This window comes from Sorex araneus, chromosome 6 (assembly GCF_027595985.1).
Source record: "Sorex araneus isolate mSorAra2 chromosome 6, mSorAra2.pri, whole genome shotgun sequence".
In the NCBI taxonomy this organism is placed as follows: domain Eukaryota; kingdom Metazoa; phylum Chordata; class Mammalia; order Eulipotyphla; family Soricidae; genus Sorex; species Sorex araneus.
This window is the reverse complement of record NC_073307.1, coordinates 100846704-100865403: the sequence shown is the minus strand read 5'-3', so window position 1 is coordinate 100865403 and position 18700 is coordinate 100846704. Positions and strand designations below refer to the sequence as shown.

The following is an 18700-nucleotide window of genomic DNA, read 5'->3' as shown; positions in this document are numbered from 1 at the left end:
AGTCAGTCTGAGCTGCCGCCTGGCTGTCCCTCTCTCCACAGAGCCTCACAGCTTCAAGGGGCCTCACAAGGGGGGTCAGGGGCTGCGTGGACTGGGGCTCCTGCCCCCGTGTCACCTCTGGGGCCTCTCACGCTTTTGGTCTCTCCTTTAGACAAATGTGACCTTTAAAAACACTTTCTGGGGGCTGGAGTGATAGCACAGCGGGTAGGGCATTTGCCTTGCATGCGGCCGACCCGGGTTCGATTCCCAGCATCCCATATGGTCCCCTGAGCACCGCCAGGAGTAATTCCTGAGTGCAGAGCCAGGAGTAGCCCCTGTGCATCGCCGGGTGTGACCCCAAAAGCAAAAAAACAAAACCCAAAAATAACCCCAAAACCTTCATGTAGGCAATCTGGCTCTGATCCCTGGCATTTCATATGGTCCTCCAGCACCACCAGGAGTGATCCCTGAGTGCAGAGTCAGGAGTAAGCCCTGAGCATCGCAGAGTGTGGCCCCTAAAGCAAAAATGCAGTAGCACTGTAGCACTATCTCAGTAGCACTGTTGTTCCATTGTTCATGGATTTGCCATTGTTCATGGATTTGCTCGAGCGGGCACCAGTAACGTCTCCATTGTGAGACTTGTTACTGTTTTTGGCATATTGAATACGCCACGGGTAGCTTGCTAGGCTCTGCTGTATGGGCGGGATACTCTTGGTAGCTTGCCGGACTCCCCGAGAGGGACGAAGGAATCGAACCCGGGTCAGCTGTGTGCAAGGCAAATGCCCTACCCACTGTGCCATCGCTTCAGCCCCTAGAAAGTTTTTTTTTAAAGGTCACACTTGTTTAAAGAAGAGAACAAAAGCAAAAATGAAAACAAAAACAAAAACAAAAAATCCCCGAGTTCCCTGACTGCTTCTCACTGTCCCAGCCAGATCTCTCTCAGGTTCCCCTAGTCATCTGTTGCATTTGGACAATTTAGCTTTTATAAAAATATTTTTGCCTCACCTTCTCAACATTTCCCTGGAGGTGGTGGTGGGGCTTGCCCCATATTACAGGAAAGTGGGTGAGGCTGCATTGGACACTCAGGGTCACTAGGGGACATTAGAGTGTCCACTACAGGGCCCAGTGGCACTTTATGGGTGCAGGTTCAAGGGTTCCTCTTGTCTTTTCTCACATTTCCCAGAATCCACTGGGCTGTGCCCACACTGGGCTCAGGACCAGTGATCCACAGGACACTGGGAGCTGTCCTGGAACGTGTCTCTGGAGACAGTTTAGCGGGTCAACAAGGGTGTCAGGGGCCACTGCTGGCGACTTCCACTTTCCCCTTTACAACCCATCATCTAATTTGATTTTTTTCAGGGAGCTAAATTTGTAAATGTCCATTTATTTTATCCATATGGATCTGTCTTGGCTTATTTCCTTGTGCCTAAATGTTAGGCATCCAACCCAGTGGGTTACAAAAATTAACATAATTTATTTTCCTTCTTGTCAGTGCAAAACACAGAGCTGTTCTTAAGACAGCACTGAAGACAGGATCCTTTTGAGTTTCGAGTTTCCTGACCCAGCAGCAGGACTCAGCTCCCCACAGTGCGCTGGTCTGTCCTCTCAGAGTGGCCCCCTGCTGCCTCAGTCTGTTCTCCGCTGACCTCGCTAGCCTTCTTCAAAACGGAGATTCCCGTAACATCTGGACTTTCATCAGGGCCCGTTTCAGCTGCTCGAAGGTGACGAACATCACCACGTTCCAGGCCCCCAAACGCAAAAAGGAGGGTGTGAACCTAAGGAGGGAGATGACCAAGACGTGAGTGAGGGGACCGATGCAGAGTCCCACAGGGGCCTCTCTCAGAGGCAGGGCTGAGGGGCCTGGACTCCTGCGAGTCACCCGCGTTGTCTGAGAAGTGCTGGCTTCTCTGTCTCTGCTGCGGGTCTGAGGAGGAGGTGGCAGTCAGGAAAGGAAAGGAAAGGTTGTGAGCCGGGTGACTGTCAGGCAGCCCCACCTCACCCCCCTTGCTGGTTGTACCCCAACTCTCTTCCCCAGAATCAAACTCAAGGAGCTCAGCTGTGTTGCAACCACAGAGAGCATCAAAGGCCAGAGACGGGGTTCCAGGGAATTGTCTGACCTGCTGCCAGCTGCCTCTGGGTCATTCACGTCGAGTCTGGACTCTGAGAATGTGGGTGAAGGCAGGATAAAGATAGTGGGACACCACATGAGCTCATCTCCATAGAGACCTTCCCTTCAGTGGGGCCTAGCCTGCCTGGCCCTCCTCTTCAGCCTCTTCCTCCGCTACTCTTCTGCTAGTCCACACTGGCCTGGCCACACTCGCACTTCCGGCCTTTGTCTACATGGATGTGTCTTCTTGGAGAGTCTTCCTGTCTCTTCCTCCCTGACTGGCTTCTCTGGGCTCTGTGGGACAGCCAGGGCACCATAATCTCATGCCTCGCAACATCTCTCCTGAACCCTGAGCTGACACCCCTCAGTGGAGGCAGCATGGCGGCAATGACCATGAACCCTGAAGTCAGAGTTGGGTTCAAATCATAGGTTTACCCGTGTGTAGTTCTAGGACCTTTGTTTAATCTTCCTGGGCCTTGGTTTCCTCCTCTGTAAAGCAAAAATCGGTTTCTCCCTCACAGACCTGTGGTGGGGAGTGAAGGGAACTCATTAACGCACTTAGCACAGGACCAAGGCCTGTGAATGTTTACAGATGTCACCCACTTGTCACAGCTCTCTGAGGGAAGCCCAGCAGAGCTTGGAGACAGTGGCTGCAGCCAAAGACTGTCACAATAGAGGTACTTCCAGGAAAAGAACAGCTAAGCGAAATGGGTTATTTTGTTCTTCCCAGAGTCGAAAACCAGATTGTTGGGTCCAGTGAACTGAACTCTGGGCACCCGGAAGCTTTCTATTGTAAACAGGTCATCGGGTGGGGAAGTGGGTGGCCAAGCAAAGAACTAACCAGTTTAGACAACATGTACTGGGGGGGTGGGTGTCAATAGCTGGTGTTAGCTGGGGTTGTCCCTTTGGACTCTCTCGTTGGGCCAGTTACTTAGCCTACGTCTCTGTCTCTTCCTCCGTGTGGGAAGTTGCTGATCTCATAAGTCACGTGCTCAGTCTGAATGACACCTAGTAGTGACTGAGCGATCACGGTGATCAGAACCTATCTGAGGTGCTGGCTTTGTGCCAGGGACCCCAGAGAATGGAAAGTCTAGAAGTCACCACACCTTGGCTTCAAAGCCTGGGGAGTCACACAGATTCACAAACACTGTAACACAAAGTAGGAGGCAGCAAGTCCTGTCAGAACAGCGCAGAGGAAGTAGTATTGAAGCACACAGGGAGTTGGGAAGGCTTACGCCTGAGAGCGTCCGGGAGGAGGTGCCACTGGAACTGGCCTCACAGGATGGCTAAGGTGTAGAGCATGTCGAGGCTGTGGGACACGCGTCCATGCAGAGGGAACAGGAAACACTACAACACCGAAGGGAGAAAACAAGGCACGTATGGGCCCGTGAGCTGCCGTCAGTGAGTCAGTCACAGTGAGCGGGGGGAGCATGTCAGGAGCATCAACCACCCTTCCCTCCTGGTACCTCTGGGGATACTGTGAACTCTGACCTCTGACTGTACTTTTTTTTTCTTTTAAAGGGGTTAAGCCTTCCTTGATGCTCCCAGTCAGATGAGATCCACTTTTTGTTCTCTAAATTTCCCTCATTTTATACTCATCTGTGGCCTTCACGTCTGTACTGCTCCCCACGGCAGCCCCAGATTGAGCCGCGGTAGGTACTTTCTAATGGAAGGAAGAGGGGTGGAGAGAGAGAGGGGGACACTGGGCGAGCTGGGGAGGGAAGTGCGGCCAGGTGCCGGGTCCTCTGGGAGGCTCACCCCTTATAGAAGGCTGTGGGGCCCTCCTGGGCTACCATCTTCATCATACAGTCCAGGGGGCTGCGGTACTGGCCTGGGGGTGAGTTCATATACCGGGTCTTCACCACATCCACCGGGGAGGCCACCACCGTGGCACAGAAGCCGGCTCCAAAGGCGGAGACGAAGTGGCAGGGGAAGTTGTCTGCAAAGGGAAGAGTGGGTATTGGGCAGTGAGAAGGGACTGTCCTGGCTCTCCTTTTCTTTTTATTTTTTTGGGGGGAGGAAGGGCACACCCAGCGATGCTTAGGGCTTACTCCTGGCTCTGCACTCGGGAATCACCCCTGCTGGTGCTCAGGGAACCAGATGGGATGATGGGGATTGAACCTGGGTCAGCCGCGTGCAGGGCAAGAGCGCTCCCCGCTTTGCTATCTCTCCAGCCCTGCCCTGAGCACTCTGTTGCCCTTGTGTTTCTCTGGTCCCCAACTTGAGGAAAAGGACAGACTTTCCATGTCTCCACAGCCCACGGCTGAGCTCTGGGCAGGTTCTGTTCCAGCCCGAGGCCCTCAGATAGGGGCACCCTGGGGCCATGGACAGGCTTCAAGGGCTGAGCACCTGCTTTGCAGGGGGGAGCTGGAGTCCTGGTCCCAACCCTGGCACCTTACAGTCCTCAAAGCGCCCCCAAATACTGTCTGTCTCGGAAGTGGTGCTGGCCAGAACTTTTGGTTTTCTGGACCACACACCTGGCAATGCTCAGGGATTATTGGATACTCCTGCCTCTGTGCTCAGGATTTACTCCTGGCAGTGCTCAGGGGACCATATGGAATGCTAGGGATCAAACGTGGGTTGATTGTGTGCAAGGCAAGCTCCTTACCAGCTGTACTATTGCTCTGGGCCACTTAAAAAATTCCTCTCTCTGGAGCTGGAGCGATAGCACAGCGGGTAGGGCGTTTGCCTTGCACCCGGCCGACCCGGGTTCGAATCCCAGCATCCCATATGGTCCCCTGAGCACTGCCAGGGGTGATTCCTGAGTGCATGAGCCAGGAGTAACCCCTGTGCATCACCAGGTGTGACCCAAAAAGCAAAAAAAAAAAAAAAAAAATTCCTCTCTCTGAGCAAAAGGGAATGCCCTGCCACAGAGGCAGGGCAGGGTGGGGTGGGGTGGAGGGGATGGGGTGGCGGTGGTGGGAGGGATGCTGGGACCATTGGTGGTGGAAAATGGGCATTGGTGTAGGAATGGGTGCTTGATCATTGTATAACTGAAACGCAAGCACGAAAGTTTGTAAGTCTGTAACTGTACCTCACAGTGATTCACTAAATAAAAAATTTTTTTTCTGTGTATGTGTGTGTGTGTGTGTGTGTGTGTGTGCGCAACGGCAACATACAGTGCCCAAGGCTTACATCTGACTCTGCACTGGGGGGTCACTCCTGGCAGGGTTTGGGGAACCTTATGGGGTGCTAGGGATTGAATCTGACTCACCCAGCTGCCCTGCTGCACCTCCCTGCTGGGCTCCCTCCCCCCACCAGGCCAGCACTTTTCCTGAGCTCCTCTCCCTGCCCCTTCCCTCGGCCATTCGCCTCTGAGCGGTGCCCACCCCTGCTGGCAGGGGGCATCTGTGAGGGCCTCACCCGTGAGCAGTCCGTACTCTAACAGCTTCTCCTTGATGATGTCGTAGGTCACCATCTCAGCACAGTTGACAATGGCATTCCTCGTGATGTTGGGCATAGTTCCTGTGCAGAGGGGGACAGGTTGATGGATGGGGTAGTGGGGAAAGGGACCTTTGTCTGCATAACCCCAGGCCCCAATGTGGGAGGGTCACTGTGGGGTGTCCCAGGACCCCATGGGACTATATGGAACTTGGGTCCACTGCATACAAAGCAAGCACCCTACCCACTGTACTATGTCTCCAGCCCCAGAGTTCACTATTCTGCCTGGCTCTGGGGAGGAGAAGCTCCTGACAGGGGGACCTACCTTTCCACAGGCCCCGGAGCCCCTCCTCCCGCGCGATGGTCCTGTAGGCGTCCATCGTCCCATTGTACTTCCGAGGGCTTCCGGGTCCCTGCTGCACGCTGGCCTGGAACCTCACCTTCACCACGTCGGTGGGCTGCGCGCAGGTGACGGCCAGGGCGCCCGTGGTGCAGCCGGCCAGGATGCGGGTGGTGATGCCGCAGTCTGCGGGAGGAAGGAGCGCTGGTGTGCGGGCCCGTGTCCGGCCCTGGCCGTGCCCACCGCCGCTGGCCTTGGGCTCCGGAAGCTCCTGGACAGCTGCTCAGAGTGACCTCAGCCCCCGGCCCGCGCCCCCTCGGAATCCCCGGGATCCGGACACTCACGGTCCGATCCTTTGGGGGTGTAGAGCTGCTTGACCGAGTCGTAGAGGCCGATGCGGATGGAGGCGAAGCTCATCTGGCGCTGCAGGCCCGCCACCAGCCCGTTGTAGGGGCTGCGGGGGCCCTCGGTGCGCACCATGGTCACGATCGTGCCCAGCACGCCACGGTACTGCGCGCTCCGCGCCGCCGGGTTCTCCCCCTGGATCTGAGCGACACCCACGGCGGGGGCGTGAGGGGCTGGGGGCGCTGGGTCAGGCAGGGAGGGGTCCCCTCGCGGGGGGCTGCCCGTCCGGGAAGAGCCCGGCGCTTTGGGCCACAAGCGAGGCGTCCGCGTTATGGGCACGGGTGGGCCGAGCGGACCCATCGCTTCCCTCCTGCTGGACAGGGCCCAGTCTTAGTCTGGGCGCGGGGCTAGATCCTAAGGGAACTCAGAACCGCTGTCTGGGGTGCCCCGGTTGGGAGGAGGAAGAGGAGGGAGGAGAGGGGGAGAAGGGCTCCTGGGAGGAGGCGCTGAGGAGAGGGCTCCTACCTGCAGGCGGACCTTGGCTGTGTCCAGCGGAAAGGTGAGGAGGTCAGCAAAGCAGGCGGCAGTGCCCGCTCCCAGGAACTTCACCGCCGTGGTGGGCGGCACCTCTGAGGGAGTCACTGCCACCATGGTCCTGGAAGGCTCTGCCTGTCCCTCCCAGGGCACAGGGGGTGGGGAGGGGCTTCAGCGCAGGGGGAAGGCTGCGGGAGACACAGAGGAAGGAGGCAGATGGGACCAGCCCTCAGGCCTGTCCCCAGGATCCCAGGGTGGATTTCGCTATTAAACATCACCCCTCTCCTGTCCCTTCCCTCCTGTGAGCCCCTTGACCTCCTCTTCCTCTCACTCCCCCAGCTGGGCAGTTCATCTTACATAGAAGGGGACACCAAGGGGCTCAGTGGGGGCCACGCCTGTCTCCACGCCCACCCCACAGTCCCACTCTCCTGCCCAGCTCCTGCTCCTGGGAATGGCTTGCTCCTGGGGGGCTGCGTCCCCTCATCCCTGCAGCCTTTCATCCCGGATGAAGGAAGTCAGCAGAGCCCCCGCCCCCCACACCCACCAATCACCATGTTTCTGTGCTACAAAGCAGCGTGGACAGGCTCTGCTGGGGTCTCCCATGTGGCGCTCCATGGCCAAGGAGCTACTTCTGGGGACACTTGGCTGGCCGGGTGGTTCAATGCTGGGGACCACCAGCTTTCTGGGGGCAGGGGAGGCACGTGGTGCCGAGGTTTGATCTCAGGTACCTGCCAAGCTCTCTCCACACCCCACTGATTATTCACTTCCTTATACTCAAACAAAAAAATCTCAGCAGGATTGCCGTGGGTCCAACGTCTGGAGTCTGTGACTACTCCATCTGCAGCTTCTTTTGGGCATGACACGGGGTGGTGCTTGGGGCTTACTCCTGGCTCTGTGCTCAAGAATCACTCCTGGTGGGGCTGGAGTGATAGCACAGTGGGTAGGGCGTTTGCCTTGCACGCGGCCAACCTGGGTTCGATTCCCAGCATCCCATATGGTCCCCTGAGCCAGGAGTAATTCCTGAGTGCAGAGCCAGGAGTAACCCCTGTGCATCACCGGGTGGGACCCAAAAAGCAAAAAAAAACCAAAAAAACAAAAAACCAAAGAATCACTCCTGGTAGGCTCAGAGGACCATATGCAGTGGTGCCAGAAATCAAAACCTGGGTGCACCACATGCAAGGCACAACCCCTGAGCTATCTCTGCAACTCAGAGTATGTCTCTTACAGGACGCAAGGAAACGTGGGGCTGAAGGGCTTCCATGGCTGATGTCTGGAACTATGCTTTTATCTTTCTCAGCCCTCCTAAGGTGCCATTCTTAGAGGTAGATTCATTGTGGGCCAAGGGAATGTTCCCCCCAGGCCGGAGAGATACCACAGCAGGTTGAGCGTTTGCCTTGCACACAGCCAACATGCTGGTTTGGTTCTCAGCATCCCATATGGTTTCCTGAGCACCACCAGGAGTGATCCCTGAGTGCAGAGTCAGGAGTAACTCCTGAACACTGCTGGGTGTGACCCAAAAACTAAAGAGCTGGGAGAGGGAGAGAGAGAGAGAGAGAGAGAGGGGGGGAGGGGTGGAGAGAGAGAGAGGGAGAGAGAGAGGGAGGGAGGTTAAGGGAGGGAGGGAAAGAAAGAGGGAGGGAGGGACAGAGAGAGTGTGTGCCAGGTACACTTGTGCCCATCTCTCACTATTGGTGATGGGACCCCGTTGGCCTCTGATGGTCCTGGATCAGCCTTGCTTGCCTTGGGGACTGCTACCCCGTCATGGGTAGCTCTACTTTCCAGAACCCAGATATCTGAGACCTTGGTGCTAAGGCTCTCTCCTGGCACCCCCACTGGCACCCCCACTGTCAACTCCTCAGAGTGCGGAGATCCTTGGCCTTAGTGTCCTCGCATCTGGGTCAGTCTTGCAGGACTGATGGGGGCAGAGTGAGTCCTCTACAGGGAGGGAGGACATCTCGGGGCAAGGGGGAGAGCTGGGCTCCTGTCCTGTCTTCAGGCCTCAGAGACACCACTGACCCTCCTGGTCCAATAGGGACAAGAACCTGCCATTCACTTGGAAGGAAACCGGGACCCAGTGGATGGGGGTGGGTTGGGGAGAGGGTGCAAAGAGCACAAGTGTGGCATGTGGCTGGTTCCACCCCTGGGACCTCATGGTCCCCCAGCACCACCGGAAATTACCGTTGAGCACTTAGTAAGGATTAGCCCTGAACACTGCCAGGTGTGTCCCCAAATAAAAATCACAGTGATGTCATTTCCACATAACGGCACAGCATTTGCATGGCCCATGCAGCAAAGAGAACGGGATTCTGAGTTAGAGTGTCAGGCCTGCGGGCAGATGCTGCAGACACCTCGGCTGGTGTCCGAGCACACGTGAATCAGAGCATGCCACTCCCATGTTCCCTGGTTCCAATGACCCCCTCACTCCGAACAACATCCAAAGTCCTCGCTGTAGGCTCTGCAGCCCCAGACACGCCTGCTCTGGCTCCCGCTGTTGGCACTCGGAGAGCTCTGGAAACGAGGGCAAACCATCTGCGCTCTGCCCCTCAGGCTGTGTGGGGGTGTCCCACACGAATGCCAACATGTCTGACCAGATCTTGGAAGACAAAAATGTTCCCACCACCATTCACTGCAAGGGCCCTGGGGATGCGTTGGGATGGGCGCCTTTTCCACCAGGGCAGGAATTAAACGCTCTGCACGCCCAACTGTAGGGATTGGGGGCTGAGCCCATGCAGGAGTAGTGAGGAAGGCTGGGCGGGGGGGGGGGGGGGCGGGTTCTGCGTGCCCCAGGCAGCGCTCAGTCCCTCTGCAGTGCTCTCCCCACTGGCCAGCCCTGGGGCCTGTGTTCTCCAGAGCAGTATTTCTCAGTTGAGGGCTGTATGCCCCCCTGTAGGCTCCCAGGATATTTCAGGGGGACCACAGGTAAAAACTGCATACATAGGACACCACTGTATACCTCTCGGGGTCCAGCCCTGCTACAGGGAGGGGCTGCCATCAGAAGGAGGCTGAGGAGCACTTCCCCGGCCTCTTGCTGGCTGCTGCGGTGTCCTCCAGAACCCCTGCTGACTATGCATGGAGCTAGAGATTTTCACTCCCCTATTTTTTATTTTTATTTTTTTTTGCTTTTTGGGTCACACCCGGCTATGCTCAGGGGTTACTCTTGGCTCTTCACTCAGGAATTACCCCTAGCGGTACTCAGGGGACCATATGGGATGCTGGGAATCAAACCCGGGTTGGCCTCATGCAAGGCAAACGCCCTACACGCTGTGCTATCTCTCCAGCCTCACTCCCCTATATTTTTTTTAGGGGGGGTCACACGTGGAGATGCTCAGGGGTTATTCCTGGCTCTGCACTCAAGAATAACTCCTGGCAGTGCTTGAGGAAACATACGGGATGCTGGGGATTGAATTCGGGTTGGCTGTGTGCAAGGCAAATACCCTTCCTGCTATAATATCATGTGGCCCCTCAGTCCACTTTTTTAAAAAAAACATGTCATGTTTTATTTTGGTGGGGGGACGTATCACACCTGGCAATGCTCAGGAGTTACTCCTGGCTCTGCACTCAGGAATTACTCCTCATCGTACTCGGGATCCATTGGGATTCTGGGAATGAAACCCGGGTCAGCCATATGCAAGGTAGACCCCCTACCCGCTGTACTATTGCTCTACCCCCCCGCCCCCCCACACTCCACTTTTCTCTCCTTTTTTTTCTGCTTGATATTTGGGCCATACCCAGCAGTGTTCAGGAATTACTCCTGGTTGTGCTCAGGGAACCCTATGGGATGATGGAGATAGAACCGGGTCAGCCATGTGCAAGGCAAACGCCCTCCCCACTGTGCTATCGTTCCAGCCCCTTCCATTCTACTTTCAAAGTGCCCTGTGACCTGTTGGGTCACAGTGAGCCCGGGGAGGTGAGCCTAGAGAGGACGCCTGTCAGGGCCGTGGGATACCAGGGCATGCTGTGCCCTCAGCTCCCGGTAGAGCATGCCCGGTGCCAGCTGTGCTTCATGGAACTATGGGCAGGGTCTAGATCTCCGCAGAAGCCTGGGACCCCTGGCCTGAAGGATGTACCAGCAGGTGGCACTTTCCTTCCTGACCTCATCTCTTGTCCCACTCTTCGCAGGGTTAGCTCAGCCACGGTCTACCGTCTGGGGGTGGGGGCTCAGAGCGGGCCCCCTCCTCTCTGCAGCCTCCTACTGGGATGACCCAGAGCTGGAGGGTCCTCAGGACAACCAGTTGACAAAGATCCCCCACCCCCCACTTGCTGAAGGGACGTGGGGAGTGAAATCTGAGCTGCCCGCAGCCAGGCCTGAGTCTGGCGGGCAGGGGTGGCTGGTGGCATCCAGGCAGAGCTGCTTGCTGTGGGCTGGTGCAGACCAGGAGGGAGGGGGTGCCCGGAACCGGGGATTCAGCTGGAGCAGTGGAGCAGTGAGAGGCGTTAACTGCTGAGTGGGCCAAGCCTTCCGGAAGGCCGAAAGCCAGGGCTGGATCTTATTCCCAGCAGCCCAGGGAGACACGTGGGAGGTGCTGCCTGCCGGAGTGGGTGTTCCCCAACCTCCCCTCAGGCCCCCTGCGTGGGACCTGAGGAACCCAGCAGGCCACTGGCCCTTGGCCTTGGGCCCAGTGAGAGGCAGTGGAGAACGGGGAGCTGGCGTGAGGAGCAGTGGCCCCTGGGATGTCCCTGCTTGTGGCCCCAACTTGGTGACTGCCGCGTGATTCCTGCTTTCTGGACGGGCGGAGGCTGTGGGCTGGAGCCAGGCGTGCTCGAGCACCCCGAGTCCGGCCTCGGGAGAGCGAAGCATCCCCGCCACTAGCATGAATCCTCCCCGCTCAGCCCCACAGAGCTGCTGAGGGCTGGGCCGGCCTGGAGCCCTCGTCAGAAGCGTGTTCCTGGCGGTGACTCTGAAGAGGGGTTGTAGGACCCGATTCCAGACACCTTGCCTGCCCCTTCCCTTATCACCCTCCAGCTCTAGCCCCACGCCCGCAAGCCCAGCCCCCAGCAGCCCTGCAGAAGGGGCTACCTGGGCGGACAGTTCTACGAGCATAGAGGCTGGGCCAGATCTCGTCAGGCCCCCTGCCACCCCCTTCTCCCTCCTGGCGCCCCTTCCTGCCCATGCTGGGATTCTGGCACACATCTGCCACAATCCACAGGGCTGTCGCCTGGCCGAGACAGGGGCAGGGAGAACTGGGAGGGGGCACTCGGGGTGGGGCTGCAGGGGGAGTTCTGGCCCTGCCACCGTGCCCTGCCACCATGCCCTCCTCAGGCTGGGGCGCTGTGGGGGTGCTCCCTCATCTGGACAGGGGTGCTGGGCGCTGGACGGAAGCTCCCTAGCCGGCTCTCTGCAGCGGGGCGGGAGGACCTTACCTGCACGGCGGGCCTGGGCCAGGGCAGCCCCGGGCTCCTGAGGGCTCTGCAGGGCTCCGCCCCGGCAAGGGGAGCAGAGAGCGACTGGCCTCCTTGCCATTCACTGCTGCTCTGCCTGCCGGGGCTTGGCACCTCTCTTTATAGCCCTGCTGACCTGAAACTTTACCCCAGAGGAGAGCTGACAGCCTGCGCACTGGACGGGAGGCGGCTGTGAGGGGCAGGGAGGTGAGGGGAAGGTCAGAGTTCCCGGGAGCTCCCTCCAGCTGCTAAAGAAGAGCAACCTCTGGTGATAAGGTATATATTGGGGTAGGGGTGCCCCCTCTGAGAGTCCATCCAAAGGTCAAGGCTTCTCCTGATAGGCTGGCCCCGCCTCTCCTGGCCTCCTCACTGAAACGATACTGTGTTCCTTCTTTCTTTCTTTCTTTCTTTCTTTCTTTCTTTCTTTCTTTCTTTCTTTCTTTCTTTCTTTCTTTCTTTCTTTCTTTCTTTCTTTCTTTCTTTCTTTCTTTCTTTCTTTCTTTCTCTCTCTCCTCTCTCTCTTTCTTTCTCTTTCTTTCTTTCTTTCTTTCTTTCTTTCTTTCTTTCTTTCTTTCTTTCTTTCTTTCTTTCTTTCTTTCTTTCTTTCTTTCTTTCTTTCTTTCTTTCTTTCTTTCTTTCTTTCCCCTCCCTCCCTCCCTCCCTCCCTCCCTCCTTCCCTCCCTCCCTCCCTTCCATTCCTTCCTTCCTTCCTTCCTTCCTTCCTTCCTTCCTTCCTTCCTTCCTTCCTTCCTTCCTTCCTTCCTTCCTTCCTTCCTTCCTTCCTTCCTTCCTTCCTTCCTTCCTTTCTTCCTTCCCTTTCTGTCTCTGTCTCTTTCTTTAAATAAATGTTGGTTGCTGGATTCAAACCCAGTCTCACTTATGCAGAGCCTGTGCTCCTCAGCTGAGCCCCATCCTGGTCCTGGTCATTTCTTATTGCCCACTGTATGCAAGACAGTTCACACACATTGTTTTTCTTCTCTTTTTCACAGACCTATGAGGTAGGTTATCAGGATTCTAAGGCTGTGTGTTGTTCCTTGTTTTGCCACACCTGAAGGAGATCTGCACTCAGGAATCATCCTGGAAGTCTCGGGAACCATACGGGGTTTGTTGTGTCCAAGGCAAACACCCTACTGCTGTCCTATCACTATGGGCCTAAAGCTCTTTATTATTTAAAAATAATTTAAAAAATCATTATTTTTATAATGGGCTGGAGCGATAGCGCAGCGGGTAGGGTGTTTGCCTTGCATGTGGCCGACCTGGGTTCGATTTCTCTGCCCCCTTGGAGAGCCCGGCAAGCTACTGTATCTCACCCACAAGCTACCCGTGGCATATTCGATGTCAAAAACAGTAACAAGTCTCACGCTGGAGATGGTACTGGTGCCCGCTTGAGCAAATTGATGAACAACGGGATGACAGTGACAGTGATTTTTATAATAGGGGCCATCCCCAGCAGTGGTTGGGGTGGTGGTATCCAGGACCACTCCCCACAGTGGCCTAGCAGCCCAGGGGACTGGGGCTGATGCTTTGGTCTGGGGGATCCATGCGGTGCAGGGGCTGGAACTCAGGGCCTCACACATGCCGGGGAGGTGCTCTGCCTCTTCAAATAGATCCCAGCCTTCAAAGCTTTATTTCTAATTTTATTAATTTTTTAGTTGTAGTACCAGTTTACAATGGTGTAAATATTTATGCCTTTGGAGCACGACACTTATATGTTTTTGGGCCACGCCCAACAGTGCTCAGGGCTTACTCCCGGCTCTGTGCTCAGGGATCACTCCTGCAGGGCTTGAGGGCCCATTATGGTGCTGGGGATTGAACCCAGGCTGGCTGTGTGCGGAGCAAGTGTCTCACCTGCTGTGCTGAGCTGCTCAGGCCTTGCCTTACCTGCGCAGATGCTCGATGGCTTTTATTTTTTTTTTAAGATGCAAATCAATTTTATTTTTTTTACATTTATCGATTTTTATTTTTTAATTTATTTTTTAATTTATTTATTAGTGAATCACCGTGAGGGTACAGTTACAAATTTATACATTTTTGTGCTCATGTTTCCCTCATACAAAGTTCGAGAACCCATCCCTTCACCAGTGCCCATTTTCCACCACCAATACCACCAATAAATCCAGCATCCCTCCCACCCCACCCAATCCCATCTCCCCCCCCATCTCTAGTCTACATTCAGCACGCTTCACCCTTCTCCCGCGTGGCCTCCAACCACATTTACTTGGTGTTCCCTTCTCTATCTGAGCTGCCTTTTTCCCCAGAATGTGAGGCCAGCTTCCAAGCCATGAAGTCAACCTCCTGGTACTTATTTCTACTATTCTTGGGTGTTAGTCTCCTACTCTGTTATTCTATATTCCACAGATGAGTGCAATCTTTCTATGTCTGTCTCTCTCTTTCTGACTCATTTCACTTAGCATGATACTTTCCATGCCGATCCACTTACATGCAAAGTTCATGACCTCATTTTTTTAACAGCTGCATAGTATTCCATTGTATAGATGTACCAAAGTTTCTTCAACCAGTCATCTGTTCTAGGGCACTCGGGTTTTTTCCAGATTCTGGCTATTGTAAATAACACTGCGATGAACATATGAGTGCAGATGTCATTTCGACTATACTTTTTTGCTTCTCTGGGATATATTCCCAGCAGTGGTATTGTTCTAGGGCACTCGGGTTTTTTCCAGATTCTGGCTATTGTAAATAACACTGCGATCAACATATGAGTGCAGATGTCATTTCAACTACACTTTTTTGCTTCTCTGGGATATATTCCCAGCAGTGGTATTGCTGGGTCAAATGGGAGCTCAATATCTAATTTTTTGAGAAGCGTCCACATTGTTTTCCAAAAGGGCTGAACCAGTCGGCATTCCCACCAGCAGTGTAGAAGGGTCCCTTTCTCCCCACATCCTTTCGAACAGTGGTTGCTTTTGTTCTTTTGGATGTGTGCCAGTCTCTGTGGTGTGAGGTGGTATCTCATGGTTGTTTTGATCTGCATCTCCCTGATGATTAGTGATGTGGAGCACTTTTTCATGTGCCTTTTTCAATGGCTTTTAATCTATTCAGTTATGCAAGTCAGTCAACACCATCCACTTGAGGATACTTTCACCCCCTGCACTCCAACGCCTTGACACATCGGCAGTCACTTCCCTGTCCCCCTCCCACACAGCCCCAGGCCAACTCAAGGCCACGTTTGGTCTCTACAGACTGGCTTGTTCCTGATGTTTCCTGGCAGTGCTCATCCAGCACGTGGCCCTTTGTGAGCACTTGGCTGAGGAATGGGGCTGGTGGTTCAATGTCAGGGCCAAGACTGTGGGGCTGCCCAGGCCCTGCGGTGTCAGGGGTTACCCGGTCAGCCCGGCAGTGCTCAGGGGCTTCCCGGGCTGTATCCGGTGAGGCTTAGGGGACATTGGGGTGCCATGATTATACCTGGGTGGGCTGCATGCAAGGCATGTGCCTTATCCCCTCTACTATCTCTTCAGTCCTTGACGAGAACACGGAGTGTCAGGGAGGGACAACGGTCTATCTGGCTCATACAACCAGTGCGCCCTCTGGCCTAGAATGCTCATGCCAAAACCACTTCTAGATGACGGGACCTTTGGGGGCTTCTGCATCAGCCCTGCCGGCACCAGGGAGATGGGGACTTTGGGGGTGGGGTTGTTCACTGCAGCAGCTACCGGGGGCTCTGGTGGTAGGGTAAGGTTGGGCACAGCTGAGCCTGGGACCCAGGTGACAAGAAAACAATTGGGAAGGGAACAGGAAGGGAACAGGGAGGGGGCAGAGGGGTAGGCAGAAGGCACTTCCGTCCTGGGCCCTGGCTGCAGGGCCGTAGCCGAGATGTAGGTACCGGAGTTAGGAGCCTGGGCTGTGCTCCTGAGAGGTAGCAGAACAGCTGTGGCAGGGGGGAGGGTGTGGGGGAGAAGGGGCTGCCAGGGCTGTGGAGGGAAGAGGGGTGCCCAGGAGGTGGTTGGGCGCCACTATGCAACTGTGGCATGGAGATGGTGTGTGAGAACCGCTGTATACCTGGGCGGGGTGCGAGGCTGCTGGCTTAGGGGCTGGCCCTGGGCAGACCCAGAGGGTGGGCTAGGCTTACATTGGCCTTGGACCTTCTCATTTATTTTTAATTAGTTTTGGGTCACACCCAATGATGCTCAGAGGTCACTCCTGGCTCTGCACTCAGGACACTCCTGGCTATGCTTAGGGGAGCATATGGGATATCGGGGATTGAACCCAGGTTGGTTGCATGCAAGGCAAACACCGTACCTGCTGTACTATCACTCCAGCCCCATTTTTTTTTTTTTTTTTTTGGTTTTTGGGTCACACCTGGAGATGCACAGGGGTTACTCCTGGCTCTGCACTCAGGAATTACTCCTGGCGGTGCTCAGGGGACCATATGGGATGCTGGGATTTGAACCCGGGTCGGCCGCGTGCAAGGCAAACGCCCTACCCGCTGTGCTATCACTCCAGCCCCCCATTTTTCTATTTAATTAAAAAAAAATTTTCTTCAGGAAGTTTATGTAGCAGGCAGGAGGGAAACCCGGGACATTGGTGATGGGAAATGTACATTGCTGGGGCTGGAGTGATAATATAGTGGTTAGGGCATTTACCTTGCACACGACTGACCCAGGTTCGATTCCCAGCATCCCATATGGTCCCCTGAACACCGCCAGGAGTGATTCCTGAGTGCAGAGCCAGGAGTAACCTCTGAGCATTGCCAGGTGTGACCCAAAAAGCAAAAATAAATGTACACTGGTGATGGGACGGGTATTGGAACATTATATGACTAAAACTCAATCATGAACAACTTTGTAACTGTGGATCTCACTGTGACTCAATTAAAGTTTATTTTTGTTTTTTGGGTCAGAACTAAAGGTGCCCAGAGGTTACTCCTGGTATAGTGCTCAGAGGTTGCCTAGCAGTGCTCAGGGGGCCATCATGTGGTGCCAGGGATCAAACCCATGTTCCCACATGTGCTCAGCCCTTTCAGCTTTAACATTTCAGCCCTTAACATTTATTTTTTATTTTATTTATTTTTTTTCATTTATTTTTTATTGAGGCAACATTCACCACCAAAATATCAATATCCCTCCACCATAGCCCACTGGGCCTTTCAGCTCTCTCCCTGCTCCCGCACCCCCCCACCCCTGCCCCCTTGGTAACCTCAAGGTCGGGGTCAGAGTCAAAGGGTCTGTTTTTACTAAACTTTGCTCCCTCGGGCAAGGGAGCTTTTGGAGGGCGGTTCTGCCAGGTCAACTCTGGTTCACGTCCCCAGAATCTAGTTCCTGCTGGAGGGTCCGGCAGCTCCGGTCTGTGGGAGAGCAGATGCCCCTTTCTAGGTCTGTCCAAAGAGAAGTGGTGGGGACTGGCCAGTTCATCTGCTGGGGGACAGACACATCTCTCACGCCCTTCGCCCTTTGTCCCTCTGAGCCACCATCAGGGACAATCCCAGAGCCCAGGAAGAAGTTATTGATAAACAACACCGTGGGCTGATATCGAACAGTAACACCCCGGGAGCCTGGAGCTTCGAGCCTGAGGGAGCCTCCTCCCTCTCGAGGCTGCTTGGACCTGCGGCCCAGTGCCTGATCCCCTGTCCTCATTCCCTCCTGTCCCAGCAGGCTCTAGACAGGAAGGAAGGAAGGTTCTTCACCTGAGGCCTGACTCCTCTAGCCAGGGGCCCTGACGCCAAGGCGCAGTGGCACCCCGGCCCTGGCAGCTGAGGAAGGTGTGTTGGGCTGGAGAAGTGGGCAAGGCAGCTCCCGGCTAAGGAGGGCCGTGATTCAGGGCTCCTGTATTCGGGCACCCTCAGGGCCTGACGGGCAGCGTTGCGGGTGTGCCAGCCTGTGGGCCTGGGAGATGGGGGCCTGTGGGCGGGGCTGACATTTCCTAAGCTTCCCCTTGGTGCCAAGTGCCGGCGAAGCACTTTCACAAATGTCATCGTTTAATCTTTACAGCAACCCCGTGAAGGGGGTCATTATCTCTGTTTTACAGATGAGGCAGCAGAGGCTCAGAGGCTGGAGGGGACCTATCAGGGAAGTGGCAGAGGACGCCCCATCTCATCTGTGTCCCTCTGCGGTGTGGGGCCCTGGGCCTCAACCCACAAGTAGCTCTCCTAGGAAGCCATCCCAGGCTGTTCCGGCATCACAAACACCCACCGAGTGTGTCAGCTATAGCCTGAGCCCCCCAGCCCACTTTCCCCACCATCTCCCTGCTCAGAGCACATCAGCTGTATCCTGAGTGCACCAGCCCCCTTTTCCCACAACCCCCCTCTCAATACGTGGGCTGTACCCTGGGCGCACCAGCCTCCTGGCACTGCTGAGGTCTCTGTGGAGCTTCGCTTCCTTGCTGCAGAAATGGATGTGACCTTCGTCACGTCTGGGAAATGGGAATAGTGACATGCAGGTCTGAGGGTGTCCTGAGGACCAAGTGCCCCTCCTGGAGGCCCTTCCCAGCCCTCTCTGGTGGCCACACTGCACTCTTTACCGCCTCCCTTCCGCACAGACCTGTCTTCCCGGCCTGCTCTAACACCCTCAAGTCAGTTTCCGCTCCCGTGAGAGGGTAGATTTTGGGGACCCGGGTCCCCTTTGCAGACAGACTCAAGGAACCAGCCGAGGAAATACTGATCCACTCGAACGTGGACCCAC

The 18700-nt window shown here is 55.4% G+C and overlaps 1 protein-coding gene across 1 annotated transcript; it reads right to left on the bottom strand.

Annotated features, from left to right (window-relative positions):
* Nucleotides 1–1385: 1385 nt before the first annotated feature.
* On the bottom strand, nucleotides 1386–12145 carry UCP3 (uncoupling protein 3). Its single transcript, XM_004618194.2, has 7 exons — nucleotides 12048–12145; nucleotides 6678–6874; nucleotides 6152–6353; nucleotides 5793–5993; nucleotides 5450–5551; nucleotides 3845–4025; nucleotides 1386–1754 (listed from the first exon to the last, which is right to left on the bottom strand). The coding sequence occupies exons 2-7, from the start codon at nucleotides 6801–6803 to the stop codon at nucleotides 1640–1642; spliced, it is 927 nt and encodes a 308-aa protein (XP_004618251.1). The 5' UTR covers nucleotides 6804–6874; nucleotides 12048–12145; the 3' UTR covers nucleotides 1386–1639.
* Nucleotides 12146–18700: the final 6555 nt, after the last annotated feature.